The sequence below is a fragment of the Sipha flava genome, unplaced genomic scaffold (genome assembly GCF_003268045.1).
Source record: "Sipha flava isolate LNK unplaced genomic scaffold, YSA_version1 0_pilon_pilon, whole genome shotgun sequence".
NCBI lineage: Eukaryota > Metazoa > Arthropoda > Insecta > Hemiptera > Aphididae > Sipha > Sipha flava.
Window position 1 is genome coordinate 30,507 of NW_020271713.1, and position 17,918 is coordinate 48,424.

At 27.5% G+C, this 17,918-nt stretch overlaps 1 protein-coding gene across 1 annotated transcript; it reads left to right on the top strand.

The window, feature by feature from the left end:
• Window positions 1-3,412: 3,412 nt before the first annotated feature.
• On the top strand, window positions 3,413-17,714 carry LOC112692235 (monoacylglycerol lipase ABHD12-like; the record flags this gene model as incomplete). The annotated part of the gene is made up of 10 exons (XM_025566875.1): window positions 3,413-3,465; window positions 5,799-5,837; window positions 6,690-6,808; window positions 7,834-7,939; window positions 8,072-8,265; window positions 8,350-8,482; window positions 12,544-12,661; window positions 12,791-12,952; window positions 14,377-14,498; window positions 17,366-17,714. Coding segments are annotated over 10 exons (1,110 nt in total), but the record flags the coding sequence as incomplete, so codon positions are not given.
• Window positions 17,715-17,918: the final 204 nt, after the last annotated feature.

The window sequence follows — 17,918 nt, forward strand, 5'->3', positions numbered from 1 at the left end:
AAGGGATTTTTGAGAGGCCATACCCTCTCAGTTAATGTCAGTAAATGGATAGGTGACTCATGTGAATCTGCAACACAAACATAATCAGATGTGGCTTGATCATGAATTTTGTGGTTCACTGAACTACCCAAAAATTTACATAATTTAAAAAAAATCTTCTTTTGAAAACTAATTTGTGTTTCACGCCATCTTTTGAAGTACTATCAATTAGACGACAAAATATTTTCACTGGGCGATATTTGTATCGCCTAAGTACAGTGGTGGACGCAGGGAGGGCTTTTGGGGGTTCAAACCCCTCCCGAAATGAATGAATGATTAATTTCAAACGTAGTTATCCTACTTTATGTACCTTAAAAAAAATGAATTATTCAAAATACGATAAAAATATGCTAGAAGAAAAATGTTTTGTTAAGAAAAGTGAATTTGTAATTTGTAATTTTCCAAACGTTTAAAAGGTATTGGTACTTAAAACTCAAATTTTTGAAATTCCATGATGGCAATACTTCGTAAAAATAATGCGTGTTTGTAAGTCGCTTATTATCAGTAAGTAAAAATAAGTAAATATACGTAATCGATATTATATTATTTACAATGGTACATTATGATTGACGATTTCCCTAAATTTCATGTTGTATGGTCATGTGATAACGATCGACAATAGTCAATCTATAGTCAATAGTTAATTATTTCAAAATAACGGTAATCAGGCCCGTATTTAGAGGGGCACAGGTAGGCACATGTCCGGGGGCGTCAAGTCTCAGGGGTGGCAAAATATTTTAGCAAAATTAATTTTAAAAATTATGTACATAATGAAAAAAAAATACAACAATAAAAAAAATAAAATAATATGTTTTATTATGTTATAATTTATTTAATTTGTTAAATAAAAAAAGTATTAAACGATTTTCATTTATAAATTATATTTTAATATCAAAAATCTCGATTATGGACGAAATAATAAGTGTTATATTAATATTATTTATTTATTTATTAATTTTTTTTTTTGGGGGGGGGGGGGCATAAATAATATGCCCGAGGGTGCTAAATTTTTAAATACAGGCCTAACGGTAATTATTCTTATTTTTTTAAAACTCTCCGAAATTTTTTTTCTGCGTTCACCCCTGCCTAAGTAACTAATTTAAAAAATACACTGTCCCAGACGTCTAAACCGAAAATAACCTCTTAGTAATCAAAAATTTAATATAACAAAAAATTTTTCACAAGCCTGAGTGTCATTTATGTATGACTGCTCTAGCATGATTTAAAAAAAAAAGTATGTACCTATTATTATTAATTTTGAAATTTATTTATTTAAAATATGTAATTATATTTATTATTAGTAATAATTTCTCTATGGTTCAATGCTAATGTAATTAATTTAACGCACATACTTATAATGCCTGTTACGTACAGGTTGTATAATGTAATAACCCAAAAAATGAAGGTAGGAGGAGGGGGTATGAGTTAACTCATACAGATATCGGTCGTGAATCCAAGAGCAGACCAAATCAACCAAACAATATATACAACTATAGTTGTATACCTATATACAATATACTGATGTAGTTAGTTTGATGAGTAAGCTGAGGTTTAGAGACTTGTTTCGTTGGCCGTTTTGATAAGGAATTTGAATAAATGACACACGAAATATTCTTGATTACCGCCGAGTCTAAATCAGCACTTACTCAGATTTTCTTATTTCTTGTTAAAAAGTAAGTAACTACATGAAAGTATAAATTTGGTCAAGCCCGTGTGCACACACGTATCTAAGCAAGACTCTTAAAAATAAAAGAGTGATTACACGCACCAACAGCGTATCGGTTTCGGAGACAGACTGCACTACGATTGTCACGCACTGCGCTGGGTCATCACCAGTGCCGGATTAAACATATGTGGGCCCATAGGCAATTAAAATGTTGGGTCCTACAAAATTATATTTTACGTACATCATTAACATTACTATTCAATAATTAAAATTAACAGCTTTAAAAATAACCGACTATTATTAATAAATAAAATCATGTTTATTACATTTTTATATTTGCAAGAAAAATTAAATAATTATTATATTATTTCTATTTTTTTCGAAATAATTTAATTATTATTACTGCATATAACACTTATAAATTAATATATATTATGTTTCATAATGACTTTTGTCCCGTAAATTCGTAAATAGAATACAGATATTATTAGATAGAAAAAAAAATATAGTTTTCCGTTTTCACGGGGCCCTTAAATGAGTGAGACCCTAAGGCAGGCGCCTCCTCCACCTAATGGGTAATCCGGCACTGGTCATCACCTTTATATAGATTTGGGCTCACATACGAGTATAAGCTTAATGTCAGAAGAGGATATAAAGTCTAAAAATATTGAGCTTAACCTTGTATCGATGGCGGCATATTTAAGATTCTTTATTTAAAATATTTATATTGTTTGAGGTGTCGATTCTCGTGATGACCTACGGGTCACGTAGGCTGCGATCTCGTAGTGTATCGAACAATGTTATTTATATTCTGGTCTCTTCGCGATTAAATAATAAATATTAATTAAATAATAATAATAATCTATAATATTAATTTATATATATATAATTAATTATATAGTAATTCGCGATACTCTTATCTCGTGATATATATTCTGTGCATATATTATGGCCTGAAGGTGTGCTACGACCATGTTTTCATATTTCCAAGCGATGCGGCACCGTACATGGTTAAAACGGGAAAAATCAATTAAAAAACACTTCGTGTTACATGTATTTCTTACGCACTTTGTCGGGTAGCTGAACAAATCAGAGGGCATTATTCAAAAGTTGATGAAATAATATCGAACGTCAACTAAGTATTTTCCAAGACACCGTATCGCGTAAATAAATTTAAAGACGACGGTAGTAACACGGTCTGAGGCGGCGGATTGTGCGGAGTACGTGGAGGAGGAGTGGCTCGGTCTCGGAAAAGGTGGTGAAGAAGTATGTGCGGAGATGGAGTGGCCCAGAATCAGCATTTATGTTCCACGCCGGACGTCGAATTTCCTAGATCCAGCGTTGTCAAAGAGTGAACTTCGATTGTTCCTGTTTCGCGTAGGAACTTACCCGATCGCATTTACTGTCGGCAACTAAGTTTTCTCGTCGACCCTAATCGACTTGCTTGCAGCAATTCTGGTCTTTGTTATTTGGTGTCCCTTGCGCACCCGGTCAGACGAATTGAACGATTCCGGACCTTCGTTTCACACTGAACCCTTTCCGTTCGAACCCTCTTTTTAATCACATCATTATTTTGTGTTTCGAATGTTCGCAGCTGTGATGAAATGGCGAAATCCACGTACGATACGTATCACATATTTTACTACATTATTCGGATTGTTTTTCCTGTTTTTACAAATTACCAAGACGTAGACTGTCAGATTTTAACGTGATACCAATCATAGTCCAACACACTATTTTGTCAGTCAACCAAAATTGTTGTGAGTTAATTTTACGATTTTTTCCCCCCCCATATTTTCGAACTACTAACAATTAAAATACAACGATGTACAATACAACGAATACATGAAATATAAGTGTGCATGTAAATATATTTATACGTATACGAGTACATGAAATATGTGCTCATAGATAAAAAAGAATAAAATAAGCAAACTGCTATTCAAAAAAAATAAGAATAGATTATTCTACTCATTACATTAACACAATATAATTCATTACGATTTATGAAAAACATACCATAATTACACGCTATTACGTACATATATTTTAATTAATTAATTATAATCACATAATATGCTAATATTCATCCCTAAATTGACCAAAACCATGTATAAAAGTATAAGTCATTTTATACAGGCAATACGGATATTATTTTAATATTTTAATATTTTATACATTTAACTGTGTTATAAAATGTTTAACAATAATAGTTTATTGTCTATTATCTATTCATTTCATTATGTTAATTGTTTTTAAAATTATATGCATAATTACAATAATATTGTACACGCATCCAATTTACAATATTTTAATTTTCTTAAGTTGTCAGTACGGCAAGTGACCTACCTAATACGAAATTTGTTTCACGAAACTGTCAACTAATTTGGACGCAACTTGTGTTCTATTCTACTCATTAAAGTGTAGAGTAGTTAACATCAGTACGGTAAACACTAATATCTACTTACATTCGTAATTAGTTTTAATTTCAATTAATAACTGTAATATATTTTCTATTTATATTTTAATTGTTTATATTGAAAATAAGCTTTAATTATTCATAAACAAGTTACCTATGTAAGTATACAATTTTCATTATGGTAAACATTAAAATTTAAGTTATACATTAAACATTTATTAAAATTTTGTTTATCAAAAGTATGTATGTTTGAATAATATTATTATTTTAGAATAACTTTTTACTATAGATCGTCGGAAGGAAAGTACTGAATTCAATTTGTATTTTATAAAACTGTATCTATTTAAATTTTGAATAAAATAAATACTCTATACACTTTAAAAATAAAAAGATGTTAGTTATTGGTTCCAGTTATCCAAAGTTTTATTGAAATTATTCATAAAAGTATTAACGATTTAAATTCTAAGCGTGGTTATTGTCAATAATATATTTTTTAAAGTTATTTCATTTTTCTCATGTTTAATTTTACAATGTAACAACTTGCTACACCATAGTATAATTTTAATAATACGAATACGAGAATCAATATTCATTGGTTATTCGATAGGATTAGAATTGCTAATTTATACACATATGTTTAGTATGCAAACAGTATTTTATGATAATCCAAATAAAACGTTTATGCAATATTTGAGGGAAAAAAAATTAAAATTTTTTTTATTTTACAAATTTATTATAAATTATAATTAATAACTCAAATACATAATATTTACATAATTGCATACTTAAATTTGTTTTAAACAATATGATGTCCGAAGATGTGTTTTTAATTTTTATCTGATATAAAATATTAATTGAATAATGTTAAAATAATTGAGAAATGTCTCGATTTTTGTAATATTTATATTTTAATTTATTTTGCCATAAATAATTTTTTATTAAATTCAATACGTTTGAATGGTAGCACTAAAAATTTGCATTTATTTATTGGCATTTAAACTACTCATTTTGGATCATAATATAAATTATACGATGTTTTTTTAATTCATGTTGCTTTGGTTCTTACGTGATATTCATTTTACTCGTGCTTAGAAATTTATTCTAACTACTGTATGTACAGACTTCATAATTATTCAGTAATTTTTTTTTAATTTGAATTACACCAAAATCGGTGGCAACTTGCTTTTATATCACCCGACAAAGTTCTATCTACGAATCATCTCTCTACGCTTTCAGTTATTATTCAATTATACACAACTTCTTGACTAAAACGACAATAGCCGTCTTATCAGTTTTGGTATATTTAAATTCAATTATATCAAAATATCCAACGCACACCGAAATCATGTCTATGTCGGATCGTAAGAATTATTATTACGACGTACTTGTAATTCCTCAATAAAAATTAAAACATAAGATTTCGTAACAAGGAAATTGTTTATAGACTTTTATTGATGTAATAAATCTGTTCCGGTCTACTTAGTTTAAATCATTTCCACCTTTAGTTATTTAAAACTCGATTAGGTAGTATTTAATCTAAAATATGTCTTTATGACTGTAATTTTTTTTTATTATTTATTACTAATGATTGCTAATACATTCATTACTCATCACAAATTCATTGTTAACATTATTATTGTTATTATTATTATTTTTTTTTTTTTTTGTTCATAGACAAACCTCAAAGATGTTCGTTAATTGCAACAAGAGAAAGTGAGTAATCTTACTAATATAAAATAATACAATTAGTTAAATATTGTATAAAAATTCATATGTCTGCTAAAATTTTTACCTACAGAAAATTCAAAACGTACACGACGATTTTTAAGCCTTATTTTTATCCATTATCTACTGGATTTTATGTATAGCACAAAACTAAAAATATACTTAGCTAACAAACTCTTCTTAAACGTCCTATAGTTTTACTCTTGTTCCACCGAAATAAAAATTAAACTACAATTTTAATTACACAAGTCAGTTTGGTTTTATACAATTTTGTAAATTGTACTACTTTTTTACTATTTATACAATAATATATCTTTAAAAAAAAAATAAATAAATAAGTAATTTAATCAACTGGATTTTTTATTTAACTTAATTGTTAATTTTAATTAATTATTTCAATATAGAATGATTAAATATAAAATGATTTTATTATATATTTGCATAATAAGTTTTTGCATTTGTTATTTAAGTTATAGCTTTTAATATATTTGTAGGCATAAAAACATATATCTATATTATATATATTTTAAGTTATTCAGTAGACAGATATTTATGTTTATTGCTCTTAGTAATGCATTTTTTTTTTCATGGAGACTATAACAAATTTTTATTTAACTCTTGTTATTTCACCACTTTAAATAAATTAAGACTTTAACACTATACGAGTACACCAACAATAATTTTCGTGAGTAAATTTGTTAGCATTCGAAGAACATTAATTATCAGAAAATGCTAACCTTTTTATAAAGTACATTAATTATAGTTTATAGTAATAGTAATTATTTTCGTTAATTCGTCATTATAAATATATCATAATTATTGAAAATTATATTGATCAAGGGCATGTTTCACGGCGTTGGGCTTCGTTGGATTCGCGTTTTTCATCATATTCTTGCTTATTCCAGCTATTTGGCGTTACTCGCCTTCTGTTCAAAAGAGTATGATATTTTTGAATCACGGTAATTATAAAAAACAATTATTATTTTATTCTTAATTTTCATATTTTAATCGAAACAAATTAATGATATCACAAAGCAAATTGATGCAAAATATAAGTAAATAGTAATAATAGATTTTCTAATTAAAATAATCTGCGCATACTAGTTGGGTCCCATGATTCAGATTGTTCACTAATTGGGTCCCGTTTAAAATAGCCTACTGTACGAGTTGGATCCCATAAAAAACATTTTCCTTCCCAATTTTACAGACTTAGGACTGTCTATAATAACATCAATATATAGATAACTATAGTTACTACAGGTATGGTTAAAAATGTTTTTTTTCTAATTTTTAAATCGTTTTTAATCGTTCGTCGTCCATCTGATTTTTAATGATTAATAATATTAATAATAGTTCATCGATTATTATTTCAATAGCAAAAAATACCTAATCTAAAATATTATTTTCATACTGTATATTACTACGATAAGATATCATTTTATTGCCAGAAAGTACGTCCTTAATCCATATTCGTACTTAATAATATTACTAATTCGTGGACCGTGGACCCAATTCAAACGAATCATTTGATACGCCCGGACCCAATTCGTACAAAATTTAAAACTAGTATTATTTTCGGACCCAATTCGGACGCAGCCAAAATAATAGTAAACATTGTTCTGTGAAATGTAAACATTTTCAAATATATATTTGTTTTTTTATGTTTTTAAAGTTTAATTTGACGTTCAATTATAAAAACTCATTAAAATATTTAGACATTCATTGATATATACGATTTGAATCAACAGCTTTTATTAATTATTAATACTATTATAATATTTTAATTTATGTACCAATACAATAAAGAATAACATCAACTTTGGTTCAGGTAAATATGAGATTAAGTATGACGTTTTATCATGTTTTCTTATTTTCGATTTAAAATGTCATACCAAATAAATTTTCAAGAATTTGTTGAATAATTATGATCGAGATACTTTAAGCATAAGAAAAAAAATACATCGTTCCTTTAATTTTTATTTAGACTATTTGCCTTCCGTGCAAAATTACAGTCATCCGGAAGTATACGGCATATCCGGTACAAGGAATTTTTACATCGATATAAATGATAATGTAACGTTAGGAGCATGGTAAGTAAATATTTGAATTTCTAAAATTGTTTTAATAATACTAAAATGATATAGTTGTCGGTATTATTGTTTATTTCATATTTATATTTTGATTTGATTGGATAATATTTTATTTTTATAATATCGTTGCAGGCACATATTACCAAGTGATTTGTTAAAACAATACAAAAAAAATGATATCAATTACGAATTGGCTTTGAGTCATGGAGAACCGATTATTATATACATGCACGGCAACTCTGGCGCTCGTTTAAATAGATTACGTATAGAATTGTACAAAAAACTTCGGAACATTAATTACCACGTTATAGCTGTGGATTATAGAAGTATAATATGGAAAATATCTCTTAAACATACCGTAATGGCTAACTAACGTGTTGTTCTTACATTAAAGACTTATTATTTTTAAGGTTATGGAGACTCTACAAAGGTCGATATCAATGAGACCGGCCTAGTGTTGGATGCAATGGAAACATTTAAATGGGTATATGTACGCGCTAAAGGAGCTCCGATTTTTGGATGGGGCCACTCTCTAGGAACTGGGTAAAGTATATTTAAGAATACGGTTTTTATATCATCATAATATTATTTTAATAGTAAATGTAATGGTATAGTTTTATACTGTCACCCTCTTTATAAAATTATTTGCAAAAGATATTTTTATTGTGAATAATTGGAATGCGCTAGTAAGTTATATATGTAGTATGTCGCCTTCTAAAATTGTTCATAACACTTTTCACGAATGTCAGTCGTAACTTTAATACGGTCAGTAGAATGAAGGAAATCACGTAGTTCGAAATAGAAAATATAACTTAAATTAAGGAATACCGTACAAATCAATCAAGTTAAATATCAACATCTGACCATCAAGCTTTATAAAAAATTAAAATATTTATTTCAATTTATTACAAAAAAAAAAAAAAAGGCTAACGAACATAAAACTATTAACCATTTTTTATTTTACTGTATAAAATATTGCACAGTTTTTACCAAATATACCAGTAGATACATTAAAATATACTTTTAACGATTTTTTCTTTAAAATTTAAAAATATAACTAAGATATTTGTCATATATATCAATAAGATATTTGTATATAATCAACTTTTAACTCGTGTTAATTAGTCGAATGTATTAATGTATGACTAAATATTGATATGTGAATATTTTTACTCCTAATAGTAATAATCAATTGAAATTTACTCTTAATTTTTTACGAATAAGATAACCATTTAATTCAAACTAATTTAATACAGAAACAATTAAACAATTAATACGATCCAATTATTTTAATTCTATAGTATATCGATACAATTTTATATGATTAGTATAATTATTCGCAATACAAATTTGATATAAAAAGATTTTAAAATAAAATAATATTTCTACAAAAAAAAAATGTATTTAAAAAAAAAACACTGTAGATATAAGAATATAAATATTTCAATAAATAAATGTTAAAAAAAAATTTAAAAAATACATATTGTCAAGCCCGGATGAAGGGGGAGAAGAGGGGACCATGGCCCCAGGCCCCAACGGATATCAAATAATAGTAGGCCCCTGGTGGATAGTAGGTTATTTTCGTTTTTTAACTCTTTTTTTTTTTTTTAGATTATATAAAAAACAAGTATAAAATAGTATATAATTTTATGCTTTTGTGTTCAGTGAGTTATGTTTTAGAGGTACTTAATTAATACCGATGATTAAAGCATTTGCTTCCCAAAAAGAAAGAAAAAATTATTTATATAAATAACATTTTTATTTTTTTTGTATTAGAAAAAACAAGAAATAAATTTATTAATTAGAATATAATTTTTTTGTCTGAAATATTATTATGTGTAGGTTATCAATATTTTGATTATGTTTATGGGCCCCTAAATTGGTTTGACCCCGGGTTCCAAATTATAAATTATCATAACCCGGGCTTGCATATTGTAATAAAACAGATGTTTAACTAAAAAAAAGTATTATTAGGTATTCTCCATAAAACCTATATTAGAACCAATCTCAATAGTGAAGACATGAATATTAATACAAACAATGTCTGAATAATTAAAATGAAAACACCTTCTCTATAGGTTGATATATTACTTAAGAACTCAAAGAATATAATAAATATAAAGAATAGTAATACAACAACCATTAGTTTATCAACAATTTCAAATATTGTCCCATTTATTTAGAAATCGATTAGAGATTATTGGAATTTGTAGTCTTATAAATTATAATAACTTACGGCATCTATATTACATGTGCCTAATGTGAAATTTGTTTTTGGATTTAATATTTTTATAAGAAACTATTATCTTCAACAATAATTTTGATTTTACAATACACAGATTATATACATTATGTTACTTTATTGTTTCAATTGGTAGTGCTTACGTGGACGCAACCAGTAGACATCATGGTGATCGTTTGCATTCAACTTGAAAAATACTGTAGGTAAAAAACTTGTTCTTATCGTTGAAGATTAAATTTCATTAAACATTATACATATTATTTATATTGTTATAATAGGAAACTATTTTCTATTGTTGAAAATTTTGTTTTTATCACGTTGAATGCAAATGATTATGGCGACGTCTAGTGGACGTTAATTATCAGTTATTTTAACAATAGAAATGTGTATTTCGTAATATATTTTAAAATTAACGACATAGAATCATATAATTAAAAAAATAAAATATTGATATATTTTCATTGGATACCATAAGCCGGTTAAAATGTGTTCAAATTCAGCATGACTCTCGGGTAAATATAAACAATAAAAACAAAAATTAGTAATAATTCAGATAGACAATTAAATTTTAATGTATGAATAAATAAACAAATTATTTATATATAGAAATAAATAAATAAATGCTTAATTATTATAATATTTGTATTATAATGTATTATTATATTACATATTATAACATTTTAATAATCCAGGGCAGAGGTTTCCAAACTTTTATTCTCCGTATACCACGTACCAATTATTTCCATTTTCGTAGACCACTTAAATTAAATGCTTACAAACTCATCTAAGTGTTCTTCATAACTTACACTGAACTGCTCACCTGAATAGGCTTTATTATGGAATGCAATTTTTTTAAATAAAAAACGTGTTATTTTTTATAATACCTTTATTTCTTTAATAAGGAAAATATTAAAATCAATTTTTTAGTAATTAAAACGATAAAAAATATAAATTAAATATAATAACATAAAAAAAAAAAATCAAGGATGGTGTTAAAAAAATTTATCTTTAACGAAAAGGATAAGTCTGATGCTTTAATAGTAAATTTTCAATATTTGGCTTCAAATTAGTCAGGTTTAATCTCAAATCTCCTCTATCAGTAATTTCCAATTTAGTTCTTTTTTTTTGTAAGAAGATTGACAACTGTGTTGAAACCTTTTGTAAAAAATGTAAGTGTTTTAGTGCTTTCTATATAGGTACATTTCTTTTTTAAGCGATTGCTTGTTTGCGCTATCCACTTGCTTAATGACAATGCGATTTCTATATCTGTTTTTCCAACGTTGAGCATAGATGAATTGCTTCTATAGGAGTAACACATTTAAAATTTAAAATACATGTTGTATAATGATTATAACTATGACAACACTCAATAATGTTGACATAATCTTTTAAAGAAATATTATCAAAGCGTTTTAATTATATATTTAATAAAAATATTTTTATTAAATAATAAAAATATATTGTGCCAGTAATTGAAACAACATGTTGTCAGAATAGTTCTAGAAACATATTTTCGAAATGTGATGTGAATATTTTTCACCAGTATTTTTCTCGTATATGTAAAAAACATATTGCACCAATGTGTATTTTGGCATTATCGTAAGCAACATGTGTGTTAAACATTGAATGTGTTTAAATTGTTATGTGGGATAGTATAATATTTTAATAATATTAAAATAACAATTAAACTCTTGTCGTAGAACAATGTCACTAATAACCAATAATTTATTTCATTACTTCGGCATTATAGTGATGAACGAATCATATTTGTTGAATAATTAACATGAAAGTTAGTATATGACGCAGTATTAAACATCTGGACAGAAAAAATAAACATTAATAAACGGTCGATGTATAATAGTTGTATTGGATATGTTAATACATCTCCGTAGTTGCTGTCACTCGAATATTCTGTAGGATTTTACAGTCCATAAGGCATAGTTATTAGTTTGGTACTATAAACATTAATAATATCGCTGTTATTATGTTTATAGTACACTGTTTAACGAAAAATATTCGTAACAACAAATATTGTTTACAAGAATAATTTTTCCGTACATGTAAACGATTCGTTCGTTCCACGAAGTTTATATTGTTCTTTATACTTGAGTGTCAAAATATTAAAATGCAGTGCGATCTAGGTATTTATATATGCCAACACACATATATATATAAAATATTCTTATATTGGCGACTTTTTTTTTTTATAATTAATTAATGCGTTTTGGTACAATGTCTAGTATATGTCAAAACGCTCAGCGTAATACTGGCATGCATTTACATACAATTTATCTATTGTAACAAAACGATTTACAGTAAATAGACCTAGTAGTTAATACATTGTTCATTATTTATTGTTCAGAATTAGCGCACATGCGTTTTCTCTGCTGGAAAAAGAAAATATCAATCTTAACGGACTTATATTAGAAGCTCCGTTCAATAAAATGAGCGAAGCAATCCGAGAATATTCAACCACCAAGGTAATATTAATACAAAACATAGATATAATATTTAACCACCGGCAGCGAGTTAAACCGATCGTTTTAACATAACAAGCTTATAATATTTAACCTACTAGTATGCAATTATATTTACGTATTTCATTATAGATTATCCGATATTTACCGTGGTTCGATTATTTCATTATTGACCCGGTAAATGAAAACGACATGGTTTTCGACACGGAACAAAATTTGAAAAATACGAAATTCCCCGTGTTGATCTTACATGCAAAAGACGATACAATACTTCCATACCATTTAGGTGTAAAGGTAAGCATTATTTTAATAACAATGTTTACAACACGTGTATTTTTTTAATATTAAATAACTTATTATATTGGCCATATTATTTCATTGTAAAATTTAGACTTATCTTATCGCTAGGAAACGTTATTAGTTCGTAACAATCGAATGATTAACATATTTTTCAATGATATAAAGTAATATTTATTTAATGATTTGCATTCATTATCAACGTAGTAATCGTTTTGTCGTAATTCGACAAGTCGTTGGAGTTGTTTAGATAATTTTTTTTTCAACTTTTGGTAGTCGTAAATATCGATTGCGCCAAAAATATATATATATGTAACATCGCTATATACACATTACATTATATATATACATACCATATTTAGCACGACGGTATAGTGGCACGAATTTATTAAGAAAGTAAGTTAAGTAAGAAAAAAAACATATACATTTTATAGAATAATTAAATAATAATGATATATATAATAATCACTGATTATTAATCAACAACAATTGTAGTTGGATTGAAATATAAATTTTGAGTTGAGCATGTTTAAATAATACATCTAAATGCGGTAGCGTATGTATTTATGTATTTGTGCTTTTGTCTGCCAATAATAAATAGGATAATGGAACATAATATCCATTTTTAAAAATATGAACCGTTAACAGTTGATAAAAATATTTTGGGCAACTATAAAATGTATCATCAACAAATATTTTCTCACTAGAGTATAGCAATTTTAAATTAGAATTTGTAGAGTAGAATATAATGTTGTTTACTGTGTCAGTATTTAGTAAAAAATCTGCTAGAAACAATATTATGTATTTATAAAATCCGAAAATGTTTTAATATTATAATATATATGTTATATTCTTATATACATATGTAAATTTTCGATGGAATCGATGTATAAAAATATTCGGCGAATCGATAAACTCCCCGATAGCTTATCGATCTACAAATAGCCTGTAGTACCTACAGTCAGTATTCCTATAACTTCGATATCGGTCGTTTTAAAATTTAAATTTTAGTGTTTGAACTTACAAAAATGCCAACAATTAAAACAAATGCATTTTTAAAAAAAAATTAGTATTAGCATTGATTATATAATAGTATTCTTAATCAATGGTATTAGATATTGAAGAGTTTTTTCAAAGCGTTTATTTTCCATGTATAAAAACATTCTGTCTGACAATACTGCCAGTTTTACTAGTGCAAATCTTGCAAAATACATAGTAGTTAACTATTTTTTTAATTTAAATTAATTTTTCAGTTTTCTTTATTCAGTTTTAATACATGTTAATATTTGGTCATCCTTTTTTTCTGCTTCATTTTAAAATAAATATGCTTAATTTTTGCTTTTTTAAAACAGTTTTGTACTTATTTTGTTATTTATTATGCTTTAAAATCCGAGCCCTACTAATAATATTCGTTTTTGCAGCTGTACGATTACATCAAGAGTTATCGGAAAAATACACTAACCGAACTTGTTTTATACGATGCCAAGTACGGACTTAATCATCAGTTCATATGCCGGAGTAAAGACTTTGAGAAGACAATCATGTGAGTGCCTACCGCCTATTTTGAATTTCCTCCGAGTCGAGCTGTAGGCTTGTAGCACAAATGTTATAAAAACTAACACAGCATTAACAAATTTTAATTAGTTAATTAATAACAAAATTGTATACGTCCTTTTCCCAATAAACAAATTCATAATCAAGCCCCTATGGTCAGGTCCTGATTTACGCAAGTGCAGATGGATCACTTGCACTTGTGCCCCAATTTCTGGAGCTCCCTGGTCTCCGTAAGTTGTAGAAAATTGTATTTTTAAATTAATTCCACAAACATTTATTTTGTAAAATGTAATACTAACTGTCAATGTTCAGAGTTCAGTACAGGCCCGTAGCTAAAATTATACAACTGGGGTGGCCTTATTTTCGTCAACATTTTTCTTGAGGGGATTTATGTTAGCAATTTTCCTCGCAGTTACTAAATATACTATAAAATAAAGTTGAACAAAATATTTGATACTTCAAACAAACATAAATTATTATTAAAATTAAAAACAAATAATTAGGTGACTTTACTATTTTTTCAGATTTTTTTTTTTTTTATAATCAAATATTATTCATTATTAGGCTTAGGGACTTATAGCTCTAAAAAATACACAAATATGCATGAAAATATGCATTTATATGCATAAAAAAAAAAAATAACCACATAGGTAATACACAAAATAAAATGTGTCCATCGGATGTAAATGTATCTTTAAACTCCAAAACAAAACTTGGAAGTCGGCTACTCGTAGACTGTTGTACTTTCGGCATTACACAATGTTACAAGATATACGCGTACGACGTTTTACGTATGATTCGACGTGTGGTTGCGAGACAAAAGAACAACGACGGATAATAATCGACTGAACTGAAAACTAAACAAATAATCTATTATTCTATATCGACTATTATCTTTATCGATATCCAGAGGGTTATACGGTCGATACGGGTTTATAGTATTATTTAATGTAAGGCCACACGCTACGCGTGCTATGTTCGCGATGTTCTTAGCTACGTTGCGGCGCTTAGCTGAGTGCTTGATTTGTGGCTATATTTTTGAACGATGTGTTGCGAATGCGTTTGCAGTTTTCGACAAACATGCTTATTTATATTGCTAGTGCCGATATCAACAATTGAACACAGTGTGTCCTATGATATGATATTCAAGCTACGAGCAGTCTATTATTTTTTCACGCATTTACGCCATCTCGGCTGTTATAACTTAAAAGTAAAACTCAGTTTTAAAGTTTAAGGTTTTTTGAAAAATATTTATATTTTATTCATTTTTGTAAGTGCTACGTCATTCTTCGAAATGACGTTACTAGAGCAGCTAATAGAGTAAGTTCGCAGATACCCTTGTCTCTGGAAGAAAATAATAAATCATTTATATATAATAAAAATAAATTTAACTTCATCTTTCCGTAGTAGTTTTAACAGATTATGAAATTCAGCAAACTTTTTACGTTCCATATTTACTTCATGGACCCATTTCCTTTTTCGTTTATTATTATTTAACGAAAATAAAAACAAAACTTCGTCATCACTTCTATCATTTTCCCAAGGCAACGTACCCGTCAATATCTTAAGCATAAACATTTATATCTATAAAATAAAAGTAAGTATTAAATTATGGTTTAACCTTTTTTATATTAATTCAATTATTTAAGCCTGGGTATTTTATTAATATATTGGGGTGGCCTGTTAATATGTTGGGTGGCCGGGTCACCCCAGGCCACCCCTTAGTTACGTGTCTAGTTCAATACATAAAAAATATACTAAAAAATAAATCATTAAATTGTCAGTTGAATTTTGGTTATTTTTGTCATCCCACACCCACGTTTTAATCAGTTACCAGCACAAAATATTAAAATAATAATAAAAGAAAATTGTTTGAACATCGGAAATATTTGATACCTAATAACTATTTATAGATTTATTCCTGCCCAGTATTTACAAATTTAAGCCTGATTCACACCTGTCCGGCACTGCACAGCACAGCACGTAACGGCACGATAAAACATTGTATTATTAGTTTATATGAGATAACTCACATTGGTGAGTACATCACCGCACCGGCACAGACCAGCACCGACAGGACCGACCGACCATCCTTCGAAATAATGTTTTGACGGTCCGGTTCGTGCCGGTCTATGTAGGTACGTTTAATGTCGGTGCAGTGTGGACGTAGAAACCAACAAACATCGGTGAAAAACTATTCGAATTTACATAATTTTATTTAGAACTGAAAATATTTAGAATTTCTATATTCCTTTTCAAGTATAATTTATAATCCTCATGTTAATTTATCAAAAATACAACATTTTAATCCATTCACTGAATTTATTCAAGGAATAAGGATATTTATATCAATTTATTACTATGCTCATATTATTTTTTGTGCCATTCTTAATAGCAGGTATCAACACCTACTAAAAAAATTCAAAATGAATTACAAATTTCTATCACACAAATTATAATATTCCGTTACGTTTCAGTCCGGTAATTTACCGTGCTGTGCCAGACAGGTGTGAATCAGGCTTTACCCGTCGTTGGTGATGCTAAGTATTTCGTTCTCATAATTGCCATTTTTGGAACCACTGGTTTATATTTCATTCGATTTTGAAATTGTATAAGTTTTGAGTTAGGTATTTAACATTCTTAACATATAAATATTTTTTTATTATTATCAACATTTCCCCCCCCCCTCTATGTAGATTTTTTCTAGAACATTTTTTTGACTTGGGGTAGCCCCAAAAAAAATTGTGCACTTGGCCCTACAGTTCGGTACATTGCGTACTTAACTCCCATCAATTATTGCATTGTTCTGATTCACCGCCTTTGTGTTTAATGTTTATGTTTTTTTGTGTGTCTTAGGAAGTTTGTGGAACAATCTTTAGAAACGACGGCGTCTCATCGTCATGATCGGAGCACGTACTAACTCGTCGTTATTATTATCATATCACACATATCTTACGGTTAAGTCGTAACAAAAAATTTTTAAAAACATACACGTTGTATAATATAGGTAATTAGGTATTAGGTACTCAATGGTTCCTTCTAGTTATTATAATATTGTTTGAGTTTATAGTATTATTGTTAATACTATAATTTTATGATTAAACTAGCCGAACCCGTGCACTTCGAAGCATAACATAAACAAATTAAAATAATATCAGTGGGTTGTGGAATTTCTACAAAATAATAAAGTTAATTTTAAATATTATAAGCAGTGTTGTGCAGAGATAACTAAAAATGTATCTAGATAAAGATAAAAGATAGTTAAAATCTAAATTATTTATATAAAGATAAAACACTATTTATCTGGATAAAAAAAAATAACATTTTTTTTATTTTATTAATTAATTCACACTTTTTTTTTATAAATTTATACCTAAAAAATTTAATTAAATTAAAATTAACTTAACTT